Here is a 16,611-nt window from a genome sequence, read left to right as displayed (position 1 = left end):
GATACACTCAGCCACAGGCTAAGCAGTACGACTCGTGATGGTGAAAGTGAACTGTGTAAAATGTGCCTCTTTACTTCAGGGTAAAATATGACATGACTGTTCTGCTATGTGAAAGGTTTTCTAGCGTGTCTGATATACTGTTCACTTCCAGGCAGGTAAAACAGCCCTGGACAAGGCCAGAGATAACAACCACAAAGATATGGCACATCTCCTGGCCAGAGCTCCACAGGTTTGTATAAACTGAACTTACATTTTATGACTTCATATTCTTGAGTCCATTATATACTTCAAAACAAAACATTAGGGTGCACAGTGTCGAGAATTTCAATTGTAGAATTTGTATTACTCTGGGCTTTTTAACTATCACTATCGCAGTATAGCATTAGCAAACATCTGGATTATTTTCTAAGTGTATTGCCAGAGTAGCAATACATAATAAAATGTAACCAATAATGTAACAATAGCAGATTGTTGTACTTGTCCTCAGGTACATCGCTTCATGCGAGGAAGAACAATAAGGAAACAAAGAGAAAGACTGACAGCTGAGTGCAGAAGCCAGTCTCTTACCAGAGTAGAAATTCTTCCAAACAAAGTAAGAAAATGCCATTAAAAACATTTTTTATACCTTGTGGAAGTCTCCTGAGCTATTGGGAGAATTACAAAAAATTACATTAGTCACATTAAATCAATTCTTTAGATTATAAAACGATACATAGAATTTGCTGTCGTCGCTTCATTGACTGCAGTTTTCATTTTGCATTTGAGTTGAACTTCACGTACCTCGAACTTGTCTGTTTGCCCTAAGCAGGACAGCAGTTCTGCGGTGGAGGGGGACACCCCCAGCAGTGAACAGATGGAGAGCAGAACTGCCTTCAAGGTGGGTCATAGTCACCAGCAGCAGCAGCAAAGGCAGCGGCAGTATTGCAACAAGAGCCCAGCCGCCATCAGCAGCCCATACAGCCGCCGAAAGAGGAGGAGGGTCAAGGAGCAGGTGGGTCAACAACGGAGACGTCGGGACTGTCCTGCTCAGCAAGTCCACAGTGGATGTCTTCATGCGTCATGGTGTTCACAGATAAAGAGAGTCAGGTTTTGCCAAGTCAAGCAAGTATGTTTGTGTTTAGTGGTATACAAGTCTCTTTAAACTTAACGAATATGCGTTAAAGCTCAAATGAACTGGAAGCATCTGACACGTGCATTCTTTTGAAGTACACCTATTGTTTCAAATGGCCCAACTCGCACCAAAAGCGTTGGGGTTTACAATGTTTAAACAATCGTTGGCTCAATCATCTTTGACGCTTCTACTCAGACCTTGTTTTGATGTTGGAGCGTCAAATGAAAACCCAGTGACCACAGCTGTTTTTTCTGGAGCTGTAGTATCCGTTTGGAGAGAGCTAAAAGGAATAAAGAAGACAATATTGTATTAAAGAAAGCAATAATAATTAAAGCTGCAAGCAGCATTGATCGGGCCCTCGCAACTTCACGCACGTCGAGGGTACTTGCAGGACTCTGGTTGACGCGGCCATGCATTTCTGTGACAATCATAAACTGCGTGCACGAGTTAAACTATATTTCCTGCCTCAACCAGCAGCGTAGCAAGATCATGTTGCCAGGTCTTAAGCCTCAAATGTTTTGAGTGTACCTCCGATACAATCATAAATGTAAGCCTGTTAAGATCATTAAGAAAATGAATATGTGTGAATGTGTTTCAGTGTTTATAAAATAACAGACCGTCAGTTTACTGGGATGGGGTTCAACTCCCTGCAGTGTCCTGCTGATTGTATTTGAACTTACATGAAAGTTAACAGAACAGTATTGTCATTTGCTTTTACTTTAACACTTTAATTTAACACTGTTTTCATTTTAAGCTCTTCTATAACTTTAGATTGTAGTGTGAAGCATTCATTGTAACATTTAACGTGATTTTCATGTAGAAGCTCTGGACAGATCATTTATACTAATGCCCACTGACATGGTTTGAGAACCACTGTTGTCTAACTTTTGCTCTCCAAGCATCTTAGTTTGCACATATTTAGATCAGAGAAGTCTTTTTCTCATGGTGTGTCCACAAACCCTGTTTGGGCCGCTGTTATTATAGAATTCTGTTTACGTCCGTGGTTGCCAGTAGGTGGCGCTATGACTATGAGTTAATATTGGCATGCAGAAGTCCTAAAATCACGACAGCAATCAAGCATGTCAAGTTTGGGGCAGTTTTGACAAAGTAAGGTTGAGTTACAAAAGCTTGATGGATGATGGCGAATCATGTAAAATTGCCGCGACACCAAGTCCATGTTATCCGATGAAACATCAAGCTTTTAGTAACCTTTAATCGTTAAGGTCTTTAGGTTGTTCTGACCAAATTCTAAGCTGATCGGATTATTTTCCTAGGAGGAGTTCGTAGTGCAGCACCTGGAAAAGGAAATAAAACCACAAGAAATTCATACAAAATTCAAATTGGCTGACTTCCGGTTGGGTTTAGAGCATGGACCCCTAAGACTTTTTTTTTAAGTCTACATGTGATACACCTGCTTACTTAATTTCATACATCTAGGTGAAACGTACTGCGAGGGCTGCATCGTCGAAATATTGTAGGGGGCGCTATCGAGCCGAGTTGCCACTCTGAAGCATTAAAATCACATCAGATAATTACATTCAGGATTTTAAATGTGTGTGAAAAGTTTGATTTTGTTTTGAGTATTTTTAGCCCCTCAAAAACACCTTTGTTTTTCATAGCGAGGAATGCGTCGCCACGGCAACGGCATTTCACGAAACAACAAGCTTTGAGTAACTTTTAATCACAAAGGTCTTTAGATTGTTCTGACCAAATTCTAAGTTGATCTGATTAGTTCCCTGGGAGGAGTTCGTTAAAGTAGAGCGCCTGGAAATTGCAAAAACGACACTAGAAATTCAGACTAAATTCAAAATGGCTGACTTCCGGTTGGGTTTAGGGCATGGCCCCAAGAGACTTTTATTTAAGTCCACATGTGATACATGTGCCTACCAAATTTTGTTAATCTATGTGAAACGTACTGCGAGGGCTGCTTCGTCGAAATTTTGTAGGGGGCGCTATTGAGCCGATTTAACACTCTGATTGAATAAAATCATATTATATAACTACATTTTGGCCTTGTGATCTGTGTGTCAAGTTTGCTTGTGTTTCGAGCTTTTTTAACCTCTCCAAATGACCATCGTTTTTCACGGCGAAGACTGCGTTACCACGGCAACGGCGTTCGACGAAACATCAAAAGCTTAGAGAACTGGCATTATGAACTTCTTACATTTGTGTGGAACAAATTTGATGTTGATCTGATTTTCCAACTAAGAGAAACAAGCCAAAGTATAAAGACTTTAACTTACTGTTGCCAGTAGGTGGCGCTATGACTATGATTTAAAATTGGCTTGCAGAAGTCTTCAGGCCTGGAGTTTAATCAAACATGTGAAATCTGGTAAAGATCTGATGATGCAGAGTCGAGTTACATCAGTTTATTCGTTCATGGCGAAGGATCGAAATTCGCAGAGCCGCCACGTCGCCACGCTTAGACAACTTCCTACAATTTTCACAATGAAGCATTATCAAGGTCTTAAGGCTTTTGTGACAAAATTTGAGAGGGATCCGATTAATCTGTGAGCAGTAGGGTGTCAAAGTACACAACCTATGACTTCCTGTTGCCACTAGGTGGCGCTATTACTATGATTCTAATTTGTCATATACATGTGTTCAGGGTCAGGATGTCATGACATGAGAAATTTGGAGCAGATTAGGCAATGTACAGCCGAGTTACAACAACTTCCTGTTTCATGGTGAATGGTGTTTTTTTGCCGCCACGCCACGGACACATAGTTCAATAACTTTTTGATCTTTGAGTATCGTTTCACTGCCAAGGTCTCAAGAGCATACTGACCAAATCTGAAGGCAATCGGGTTTAATCTCTAGGAGGAGTTCGTTAAAGTACGGCGCCTTGAAACGGTCCAAAAACGTCATAAAATTGAAAATGGCCGACTTCCTGTTTGGTTTAGGATATACCTCCTTTTGACTTTTGTGTACGTCCCATCACGTTCCACATACCTACCAAATTTCATACAGCTAGGTGAAACCCAAAGTTGGGGCTACTCTGTAGGGGGCGCTATCGAGCCAAAATGTCATGCCGCAGCTGGACACCCCAATAATACTGGAATTTTCACCACGATTGAATTTTGTGCCAAATTTCAAAAGATTCCCAGTATCCCAAGCACCTCCTTTTTGCGATGAAACTGGTACGATAATAATAATAATAATAAAAAACATTAGAATAACAATAGGTCCTCCGCTCCGACTACGTCGGTGCTCGGGCCCTAATAATAATAATAATAATAAAAAACAGAATAACAATAGGTCCTCCGCTCCGACTACGTCGGTGCTCGGGCCCTAATAATAATAATAATAATAATAATAATAATAATAATAATAATAATAATAAAAAACATTAGAACAACAATAGGTCCTCCGCTCCGACTACGTCGGTGCTCGGGCCCTAATAATAATAATAATAATAATAAAAAACATTAGAATAACAATAGGTCCTCCGCTCCGACTACGTCGGTGCTCGGGCCCTAATAATAATAAAAAACATTAGAATAACAATAGGTCCTCCGCTCCGACTACGTCGGTGCTCGGGCCCTAATAATAATACAAAACATTAGAATAACAATAGGTCCTCCGCTCCGACTACGTCGGTGCTCGGGCCCTAATAATCCTACTGTTGATTTCACTGGTAAATGTGACATTAGGTCACATCAGCTGTTTCTACTTAACGTAAATTCCATTTGTAATTTAATGGCTGGTTTGGGCTCTATGCAGGACAGTTTCACAACCAGGTGGCAACCTCAGGTTCTGACAAGCCAATGCAGAAGTGCTTTTGAACTTGCATTCTTTCTTATGTCCATCAGGAGGAGACTCCTTCGGTTGTATAGAAGTCTATGAGAAAGTGATTCTACTTCTCTTGATTTATTACGTCAATAAACATGAGTTTATGTTCTCAATCTCTAGTTTCAAGTCTTCTTCAATACAGCATGATGTTCATTTAGCAAATTATGGTCCATTTAGAGTCAAATAGACCATAAAGCAGGGTATGCTCTAGGGCGGGGCTACACAGTGATTGACAGGTCTCTACCAGTGTCTATCTGTGTCAATTCTTCACATACCAAATATGGTAACTTCTGTTCACTGGTTGCTTGAAACCAAGATGAGACTTCAAAACGGCACTCCACAAACCAATGGGTGACATCACGTCCCCTTCTTATATACAGTCTATGATCGCAACAACTCCAAAAGAGTTACTAGTCTTTCGTCTATCAGCTCATGTGACGCCAATTTCATATTGGAATATACAAAAAGTTTGTCTCGATGGCTTTTCTTCAAATACTACTGGTTTTGGCTTTTTAAAATCTGATGCCTGCAGTGTGGAGCATCAAACGAGATGCGTCATGTATCACTTTCAGTGCGTTTGGGCCTATTTTTTCCTGCTGAAAGTACAACCTCATTTCAAATCAGGAGACACAAGTGAATGATTAGTAGTTAACATTTATTATGACAGATGATGCGTTAATGAGTTGCACAGAAATTCTTTGGCGCTTGAACTCGACGAGGAGATTTGTGATCCGAGTTGTGATTGCCCTGAGCGGCAACAATATAAATCCCCAAAAGTGAGAAGGGTAACACAGCGATATGTTCCCCCCAAAAGAAAGTATAACTTACCAAGCTGTACTTTAATGGCTGCGGGTTTTTCAGCGAGTTGGTGTGGACTGCTAAGAGATGAGGCATGAAATAAACATTATGCTGCAATGAGGTTAAATGGATAGCCGTACTTGTGATTTGGCCAGCAGTGCCCTGCTTGCAATGTATAGGCTCCTGCCAGAAATGGCTTGAGGATAGCAGTGAACAATGCCATGCTTGCAATGTATAGGCTCTAGCCAGCAATGCGATGCTTGTAATGTATAGGCTCTAGTCAGCAATGCGATGCTTGCAATGAATAGGCTCTAGCCAGCAATGCAATGCTAGCGATGTATGGGCTCTAGCCAGCAATGCGATGCTTGCAATGTATAGGCGCTAGCCAGCAATGGCTAATTGACATCAGTGACCTGAATAAGAATAGTTTGAGCTAAGAATACGTGCTAGGGTACTGGAATGACACGCATGACCTTTTTTAGATTTCGCCGAGCAGGAAGTTTCCATTACCTGCCTCTTTTAATGAATCATACAACACTCATAGGAATTGAATGGATTTACCACCAAAAGAGGTCAGCAGTGATCTGAGAATTAGCAATGAGATGGATCTGATACTACTTCGATATACATGACTTCACTTCTTAGAATAAGATATTGTGAGCAATTACAGAAGCAAAGAAAATGTAGCAGATAGGCTATAATGAAATGAGAATCTGAACTACTTGTAAAAATAGAATGTGGCGCTACTTACCTGATATGATTGATATGACGCCACATTTCAGAAAACAATTAATATGGCAATTAATAGTGGCTAAATGGCAGCAGTGCCTTGCTTGTGCTGAACGATGTAGCCAGCAGTGGCTAAATGGCAGCAGTGCCCTGCTTGTGATGACTGATGTAGCCAGTAGTGGCTACAGGGCTGCGTGCCCTCCGTTGCACATTGACACCATATCATTAAATCGCTTTGTTCAATCTTACTTGTATCAATGCATCTTACTTGCTTAGTAACAGAACACTGCAGGATACCACCCGACAGGATAAGACACATGTTGACATGCCATGCTGACACTGTCCAAAGCCGTTTGCTCCATGTCCACACCCCTCATTCTCATCACCAGGCACTTACCTATATGCACTATATGTCAGTGCGCCACCCTGTGTTCAATGTCAGAACTGCATGTCTAAATTCACCTTGTTTCCCTGTGGCTCAAACTCCCTGCTTGTGATGAATGATTTAGCCGCTGTGGCTGAAGTACTGGAATATTTTTACCTGGATGTGAAGAATTAGCTTAATATATGATTAGTCATTAGCTGAATTATACGTTAATCAGATCCTATGAATTATCTTTGACTGGAATTACCGGATAAGAGGAACCAGTGAGCAGCGAAATAGCCATTGAGCCAACACACCACCAACAGTTATATGCATGTATCGGGAATGATTACTGAAGACCTTTAGATGCAATACCAGAGATGACAGAAGCCAGCGAATATGAAAAGTAGAAGAAGAACTGCAACACCAGTTAAAACGTGATTTACGAGGGATGAAGGCACGCTTAAATGGGCAGAGCCTGTCCAGTCAATTTATCTATACTTATTGTATAGAGCAGGACAAGACGGAACTCTATAGGGACCTGACATGATTTCCCCCCCATGATGCTGCAATAATGCAATTCCACTTAACAACTCACCTAATGCTGCTGCAATGAAAGAGAGTCCACTACCCGATCTGATGCAGCATCGAATGCGAGACCACAACAGATCACAATGCTGCAACGTACGTGATTCTGCTAACAGATGCTCAATGCTGCGACGCATGCAATTCCGTTACCAGATCCCCATGCTGGTGCTGCAATGCATGCAAAACCGCTACCGGATGCTCTATCCATGCTTTTACTGCAACGAATGTAATACCGTTAACGGAAGCTCAATGCTTGAGCTGCAGTGTATGAGATTCACCTACCGATGGTCCGTGCTGCTGCTGGAATGCATTTGATTCTGCTAAGAGATGCTCAATGCTTGTGCTGCAACACATGTAATCCCTGCTGCTTCTGCATTGAATGCGATACCACATGACAGAATAAAGTTATCGGCATTTGAGGTCATGAAGACTATGATGCAATGACTAGGGTTTACGATAGGTCAAAATCCAATATGCGTAGTTAACCTTCATTTAACCAGGAAGACACACTGAGATTAACCCTCTTTTACGGTGGGATCTAGCCAAGGCAGCGTTGAATAGCAGCATCCCGCATACGACGTACGAGGACACGTTAGACCATGGTGCATTGACAGTGACCCACTTACCAGTGTAGACGGATAGGAGAACCAGGGCTGCTGAGGTAAGACTCGGCCTTGGTGCAAGGGGTGCTCTACCAAGTGAGCTAACTGGGTGCCCCGGTTTTTATTTCATTATATTTTTATGATCCTGCTATACACCTGAAAAGGTTTGTGACTGATATCTTTTGTGACCTAATGCTGTGACAATTCTGTCCATGGACTGACATGCAGATAACTACCTGGCAAAGTACTAAAGATCGCTTCTGTGGTAGTTCTGTTACCTGAATGTAATGTCAAGGTCAGCTATGACCAGGAGAACATATCGTTCGAGAGGGCAATGACCAGCGACGAGGTTGTGAAGCAAAAACTCCACCACCAGTTAAGTAAACAGAATCTAAGCAAAACAGATTTACGGAGTGGCACTTTCAGTACCATTTGAAAGGTTGATGAAGACCGCTAACTGTGGGATGCTATCGCATGAATCGTGAAGAGGAATGCACACCTTAAGCTGCAGTCACGAGGAGCCGGCGCTGAGGGACGCCGGTATGAGCGTAGGGATTTTCGGCCCTGTGACGTGCATCGATCATTTGCTGGATTTAGCCTGAGAATGCGTGGTGCCGAACAGGTTGCTACCTGCACAGTGTGACCCGGCGTAACCAGTGAGATTCCCGGCAGGGAAACGACAGGAGGAAGATGCTTTCTCTGCTGAGAAACTGGACGTCGGCTTTCTCCTAAACGCGAGACTGGAAAAGTAATCGCGGACGTTTTCCGATCCCGTCGGATCGTGATGAAAACGCACGGACACTGGGCTGCTGGAGTGCACGCGTAACGGCAACCTGACCGTCATGGAGGGTTGCGCAACAGCAGCATGAATTACTGAAGGTAGAGAGACGGTCATATTTAAAGACAGACAGCGGCAAGATGATAGGCTAATGATGTCCTTGTGTCGTTGTGCTATTGGCTAGAGACCAGCTGATCTTGACAGCTGATATCATGATTGACAGCCCCAAACAATAACAAGGAAATAATGTGTGCATGCATGAGGACTGACGGCAGATGTATGGTTAATAAGCTATGGGCTTATGCATGCATGAGTATAGTCTTCCTGTCTGAACTTACGCTAGAGCTTCATTTCTTGGTGGTGATTTTTGAGAAACACTGGTCCCTTATTGTAACACTTGCATATCAAATCCATCAGTGCCAGAATTATTATTTGCAATGTTGGGTGGTGGATGGTAAAGACCAGATAAACACAGCTGCGTTTCCAGTTTCCCCCTGGTCTCAGACCAGGCTACTCTCATGTTATACTGTCTCATATGAAAACAAATGGGAGTAGTCTTTTACCAGAGCTAATGCCCACATTTTGCAATCTCTACTAACAGTCCGTTATTTTTACTTCTTTGCAGGCTCTGAATGAAAATGATAAAAGAAAAGGCGAGAATGACTTCCCCCGTAAGAAGAATCTGCTCTGGAAAGATGGTGAAGATTCTGTTCAGCATGGAAAAACCTATCAGCTTTACACACTGTACCGCGACAAGGAGGGCAACATTAGACAGGTTATTGATGATAAAAACATTTGTTTGATTATGATTTGAGCTTTCTTTATGAATCAGAAGGTCCCAGAGTATCTGAGAAGCTGAAACAGTCATTGGACTTTGAGAAAAGCTTGGTGCTAAAACTTCACATTGAGTTATGTTGGGCACACCTGCTATAGAAGAAGAACCATTACAGAAACAGGGTGCTCCATGGAATCCTTCCTGCTACTAAGTTTGTAACTTGTGACCATTCTCCGCAGGCGCCAGCCAACGGATGCCTCTGTAAGCCCCTGCTTAAGAAGCTGGAGGGCCAGCTGAAAGCCACGCAGGAGGAGATGAGGCTGCATGTCCTGAACGTGCAGGAGCAGGTCAACATTAGACTGGGCAAAATGGACCACAGGAACAGACACCAGGTCTGCTTCTACTGTCTCTTCTTACAGATCAGGGATTTCACACCTTCATCAGTGTCTTAAACGGATGCCTCAGATAGTTGTTTTTTTTTGAAGAAGAAAAACTATTTTGTGCGTCTTTAAAGTCAAACCTAAATTTGAATTGTTCTCATATTTTTTGGACACATATTTAAGGACACATATACTGTAATAATGTTACTATTGTGCATATAATTCACCTTATTTGAAAAGAGAATCAGACATTGTTAGTTTTAGTGTCACCAAAAAGTCACTCCAGCTAGATATTTAGATATTTAAAAAAGCTGAGATTTAACCTTTTTGACAATTTGGGCTAATCAAACAACCTGGATACATACACAGATTATAGGTATTTCTCAGCATAACCGTTTTTATTTTAATTGAAATTAAAATTTGACAAATTTCATGCCAGAAAGATTGAAAATTGTGACATAATTGCTTGATTTACAGCGAGATTTCTCCTCACTTTGGCTTGGGCAGATTAAAGTGTTGGACATGCTGAATCACGAAAGAGCAGCAGCAGAGAGGAAGTACATGGTGTACAAGATGGAGCAGAGAGCTGCCCAGGAGAGAGAGGAAGCCCTGGTGACACAGGTATCAGATGACATTGGATTTCTTTCCATGTAGGCAAAAATCTTATTTCATGTTTATATGCGTGACCTTCAAAACCGGGCAGGGATGACCTGTACATTTACATTCTGATTATGAGATGGAAGGTCAATGCAGTCTGGACACAACTTGTTGCTTCGTGAATTCAGAATTTTCAGATTCAATTGAGAAGTTGGGATTTAAATAAGAAGATATGTAATGTCATGGTGATTTGAACTTAATCACACAATTCCAAGAATATAGTCAGTATTTCAAGAAAAAAAATCATAAATGGAGGCCATAGTGGATTCTTATTTTTTTACTCCATATAGGAGACAAATCTTTTCACAACACCGATATAAGTGAGAAATACCAGCTGTTACAGTGTATGTATGTAAGCAGGGGTCTTCAACGTTTTTCAGGCCAAAGACCCCCAAACTGATAGAGAGATGGAGCAGGGACCCCCGACTATATATATTGTATAAAATTGTGTTTTGTATTAAACTGGGCCTAGTGCCATGTATAAACATACCTCTTTATTGTGCATTCAATACTAAGCTTTTCAAATAATACACAGGTTCATATTCATGTTTTTATTTCAAACATGTGCAAGGTACAGTGAGTAGGGTGGCCTTGCCACTACCATTTATAAACATACCTCGTCAACTGATACCAATGCCAATATCAACATTGTCTGTCGATTGCATGATAATCATGCATACAAGCTATTCAAATTGACATTTTTATTTCAAACATTAATGTGGAAACGAAAAATTAGTGATGGCCTATTAGTGCCACTGCCATGCATAAACACACCTGTTATCTTGCATACAATACTGAACTATTAAAATAATGGACAGATTCATGTTTGAAAAAATAAATAAATAAAACAAAAAAATTGTTTCTCATCCCAAAGCAGGCAGCGGTGAGTAGTGAACTGAAGAGGTGGTGCGTGTCCCAGTTGAAGGACAGGGACGTCCACATCCCAGCCAAAGCCCGGTATTACAAACTCCTCCCCTCACGGTCTGCGGAGCAGTCCGTGGCAGAAGCTGACCTGGAGTCCCTCCCCCTGCTGTCCGTGGTATCTGGAGACAGCAGCACCTCACTGGCTACCTACGTCAACATCCTACCATGCACATCCACCTACAGTCTGGGAGGCCCAGAGCAGGAGCAGATGGGGGGCAGGACATACTTTGAAATGAAAGTAGACAGGTCACCAGGTTTGTAAGCTTCCATAATTAGTCGATAGAGACCATTTTCAAGGGGCGGCCAGCAGAGGTGTATATATGGCTGTTAACACCTACCATAGCATTAATGGGTCGGTGGCACAGCTGACAGAGACTGAAACACATTATAGAGACGTGCTTTCACATATTTTGGACAACTTGTCTGTTTATGGAAAAAATACAGAATCACAAATTGCATTTTCCTTCGGTGTGCATACAAAGTTTGAAATTAAGCATGGCCGTTTATTGTTGACCTTGTAAATTGGAAGTTTGACAAAAAAAATCTTATCTCAAAGTCAACTAACTAGCTTTTTCTAAAAACTTTACAAGTGCATCTCATGGTTTTCCTCAGAGGATGGATTTTGCCCAGTTGTCATGGAAGTAGCATAGTTGTAGTGGTAGGTTGACAACTAAGTCATCTCCACTAATTCGCCATTCAACCACCTCCCAAAAAAGACTATTTGAAAAATGTGAAATTTATTTGATTTATATAAATTAAAGTTTAACTGGTTCTGAATCAGACTCATATGTCTCTATATTAACTAGATAGATAGATAGATAGATAGATACTAACTTTATTGATCCCGCGAGGGGAAATTATTTTGTTACAAGCAGCAATAGGTTACAGAGCAGCAATAGGTCACAGGTAAAAAATCTTAATATTATATAAAAAGAAAAAGAAAAATACAAGAAAAATACACATGTCACAATATATACAGTTATAATATAGTAAAGATGTTATATAAAAAATGCACACTATATACACAGTGAATAGAACAGAATAATATTAAATCAACTAAATAAACAGTAGTGCAGAGGTTTAACGATTTGATTTGGCCCGAGGTGATTTATTGTACAGTCTTATAGCAGTAGGCAGGAATGTTCTCCTGTACCTGTCCTTATGACAGCAGAGCTGGATCATTCTGTTGGAGAAAGTGCTCCGCTGTCCCTGCAGTAGGTGGTGGAGAGGGTGGTCCTGGTTAGCCAATATGGATAATAATGTCTTCAGTGTCCTCCTCTCCACCACCTGTTCCAGACTGTCCAGTTTACAGCCGATGATGGAGCCGGCCTTCTTAACCAGTTTGTTAAGTCTGTTGGTGTCTCCGGCTCCAATGCTGCTCCCCCAGCAGACTACGGCGAAGTACAGTGCACTGGCCACAACAGACTGGTAGAACATCTCCAACATCTTGCTGCACACGTTGAAGGATCGAAGTTTCCTCAAGAAAAAGAGTCGACTCATCCCCTTCTTGTACACAGCGTTGATGTTGGCCTTCCAGCTCAGTCTGCTGTCGATGGAGACACCCAGGTACTTGTACTCCTTCAACATGTCCACGTCCTCTCCCAGAACTCTCAGTGGCTGTGGAGCCGTCGTCCTCCTCCTGAAGTCGACCACCATCTCTCTGGTCTTGGCCACGTTCAGAAGCAGGTGATTTCTACCGGCCCACTCCACAAAGTCATCCACTACTGCCCTGTACTCCTCCTCCCGTCCGTCCCTTATACACCCGACCACTGCAGAGTCATCAGAGAACTTCTGCAGATGGCATGACCCCGAGTTGTACTGGAAGTCAATGGTGTATAAGGTGAACAGGAAGGGAGACAGAACAGTTCCCTGTGGGGCTCCAGTATCACTGACCACCGTATCAGACAGTACACGGCCCAGTCGGACAAACTGTGGTCTGCCTGTGAGGTAGTCAGTGATCCAGGAGACAGTGGACGCGTTAACCCCCACCTCCCGCAGCTTCTCACTCAGTAGCACTGGTTGGATGGTGTTAAATGCACTGGAGAAGTCAAAGAAAGTGATTCTCACAGAGCCACCGGTTCCATCCAGGTGCGACTGAGCTCGAACTACATCAGTACACATGACCATCAGAAAGAAGATTGTCTATTTCTATATAGTTCTTCTTATGCTCGTCATCGGTGCCACCGTGTCGGATTCTGGTGAAATCAGATGAAATCATGCAGGTTCACCAGAAACTCCTTCAGCCCAGAAACTCCTTCAGCGGGGCCTCCAGCAGAGACCGGTCCACCATGGACAGACCCAGATCCTCCAGCAGAGACCGGTCCACCGGGGAGGAGAGCTCAGCTCGTGGCAGCAGCGTCTCCTCCTCCTCTCTGCTCCTCCGGTCCCCGCTGGGAGCAAACACCGACACCACGCTGCTGGAGACCTAGGATGTATCGCTGGGCCCACTGAAGGGAAGGGAAGCTTGGAAGAACCAGAACCAGTACTGCACAGACTGTCAGACCCTGCTGCAGTAAAATGAGAAATGAGAGGTTTTCTAAAGGGAGTCTGGTGCTCAGAAACACTACAGCTGTCCACAGAGACCACCAAAATTAACACAAAATGAATAATCCTTGTAGTACCTTAAAGAGGGATTGCATCTTTGTCAAAATCAACTTACATATCTCAGCAACTTGCATATCTCAGCTACTGAACGAATGCACATTGTACACCGTGGTCATTTGCTTTGGAGATATACTCACTTTGCCTATTAAACAGATTAAAAACTATTATTTTCCTTCTTATGGATGATTTGTTTTTTCTCCAACCCCACACCTCATCAGATGACTATGAGAACACAACCCTGTTTCCTATGCCTGCCAACCACACCTCAGACCTCCTACTGGCCTCTGTTGACCCCCTCTGGCAGCCTCCGGGAGTGCAGGACAGTCCTATAGGAGCAATGATGGCCCTGCATGGGGAGGGTTTCTCAAGCAGCAGCAGCAGCCAGGCTAGCATCAACGCCCAGGGACCCAGACTGATCCATCATCAGGAACACCGCTGTGACAGGCCAGACAGGAAACACTTTGGAGAGCTGATGAGTGCATGCAGGCGTGTAGGGATTCACACTGAGGGCACCAGAACACTGGAGTTCTTCATCGACCGTCCCGCTGAACCCACGTTCAGCCAGGAGAGGAACAATCAGCACGCTATAGAGGTGAGTGTACTGATGAGGAACTGCCCACTGCAAGCAAGCCCACCTGTCAATCAAGCGAACGTGCTGCAAAACATGCTTTTCTTTAAACCTTACTGATAATTCCATTTTATTACAACATGAGGCTTATTTTTCTTGCTTTCGCCATCATTTCTGTTAGTAATAATAAAGTTGTACTCACCAAGTAAGCAGCTGAAGACATCTCTCAAAACAACAAGAAACACCAATGAATGAATGAAGAAGTAATGAGAGATTATCAACATTTCACATGCGTTCACTTTCAGTTTATCTCCAAATAATGTGGTTTAGATAATCTGGATAAAGTGTTGACTTATTTACTATCATCATATTTCTTGACTTGATAGACTTTGTTGTAGTGATTTCAAGAATGAACTTTGTGCTGGAGATGGGCTTACAGTCTTAATGCTAAAATAATTACCTCCTGACTCCAGCTCTGCACGTAGCTTAGCATTAAGACTGGGAGCAGGGGGAAACAACCAACCTGACTCTCTCCAAAGTGGAAAAAATAATTTACCAAAACCTCTAAAGCTCAGTGATTAACAGGTTGTATCCATCCAACCTGAGTATCATTTAGAGGGTCGCAGGGGGATGAAGCCCATCCCAGATGATGTCCCCAGTCAATCACAGGGCTGAAATGGAGAAGGACAATCATAGGACACCTGCAGGCCGGTCAAGTGGTCATAGGGGGAGTTAGTCTCTGGAAATAGCAAAGGTTGCCATATCAGTGAGCTCTGTAGTCTCTGTACCATAGACATAAAAATGTTAGCCTTAATATAATTCAAATGGTTGATTTATATAAAATTCGCAATTGTCATAAATGGGGAATTTAATTTTTTTTTAACCAGGCTGTAAACATGTTTATTTCTGCTGTAAAGTTGGCCCTTTTAACAAGGGGGTCCATGGGGACCTTTGGAGCCAGCCTCAGTTGGCATTTGAGGAACTGCAGTTTTTCTCATTACGTCTGCATTGGCTACATTTTTCAGCATCAGAGGTTGCCGCTTGCTTAGTACAGGCAAGTTGGTGCCAAACCTAAAAAACCTCACTGTGACGACTTTGGGAAGTTATTGCACAATTGCTGTTTTATTTCCACCACCTAACTTCTAACACCACAAATTATAGTTCTTTAAACCAATGACATATAATACATCATTTAGTGAGCTGTAGAGGTGTTGGTAGGTGTATTTTTTTAACTTTGGACAGACCCAGGCTAGCTGTTTCCCCCTGCTTTGAGTCTCTATGCTAAGCTAGGCGAATTGCCTCTCAGATGTGTAGTTAACACACAGACTTAGACTGATATGAATATTCTCATTTCACTCTAAGAAAGAAAGCAAATAAGCTTATTTCCCAAAATGTTGAAGTACTCTTTTAAAAGCTCAATTTCCTGAAGAAAAGACAAATTTGATTTCAAGCTGATCTTAAAACTTCCAGCCAAATATCAAGTATGTGGTTCCCCTCTCTTCAGGTGACTCAGCGTTTCTTTGACTCGGTGTCGACTCAGTTGGAACGTTGGTACGAGAGGAAGATTGTGGAGGTGGAGCAGCAGACAAAGCTCAGAGCCCAGCAGGACCAGAAGGAGCTACTGCAGCAAATAAGCTCGCTGGAGGAGGCGCTTCAGAGGCTGAAGACCAAAGAGAAGGGAGAAAGCTGATGAAGTTTTAATGTATGAGAAAGACAACCTAGTAAACAAATGAATGAGAAGGAGACATGTCCCCCTCTCTTTTTAGACGGCAATATTTGACCACTCCACAGCCGGTCAGTAAAAACCTTACATTACCCCCCCCATGTACATGCATGTTTAATTTGCTTTTGATTTGTATTTTGTTATTTGTTACCTTTGACATCGATTGAATAGATTGACCGACAGTGAAGGTCTATTTACTTCCTGTGAGTCCTTTTGTG

The 16,611-nt window shown here is 42.4% G+C and overlaps 1 protein-coding gene across 1 annotated transcript in view; it reads left to right on the top strand.

Moving 5' to 3' along the window:
* ankrd6a (ankyrin repeat domain 6a) overlaps window positions 1–16,360 on the top strand; it is a 58,621-nt gene extending 42,261 nt beyond the window's left edge. The window contains exons 8-16 of the mRNA XM_068718145.1: window positions 152–229; window positions 488–592; window positions 809–991; window positions 9,388–9,537; window positions 9,777–9,929; window positions 10,425–10,538; window positions 11,449–11,756; window positions 14,256–14,694; window positions 16,175–16,360. Of these exons, the coding sequence (XP_068574246.1) occupies window positions 152–229; window positions 488–592; window positions 809–991; window positions 9,388–9,537; window positions 9,777–9,929; window positions 10,425–10,538; window positions 11,449–11,756; window positions 14,256–14,694; window positions 16,175–16,360 (1,716 nt within the window). The remainder of the gene's footprint in view (window positions 1–151; window positions 230–487; window positions 593–808; window positions 992–9,387; window positions 9,538–9,776; window positions 9,930–10,424; window positions 10,539–11,448; window positions 11,757–14,255; window positions 14,695–16,174) is intronic.
* Window positions 16,361–16,611: the final 251 nt, after the last annotated feature.

Source organism: Cebidichthys violaceus, unplaced genomic scaffold, assembly GCF_023349555.1.
Source record: "Cebidichthys violaceus isolate CVI_PGR_0920_01 unplaced genomic scaffold, fCebVio1.0.p SCAF_22, whole genome shotgun sequence".
NCBI classification, from domain to species: Eukaryota; Metazoa; Chordata; class Actinopteri; order Perciformes; family Stichaeidae; genus Cebidichthys; species Cebidichthys violaceus.
The sequence above is the reverse complement of the archived record's forward strand: the minus strand, read 5'-3'. Positions and strand labels throughout refer to the sequence as shown.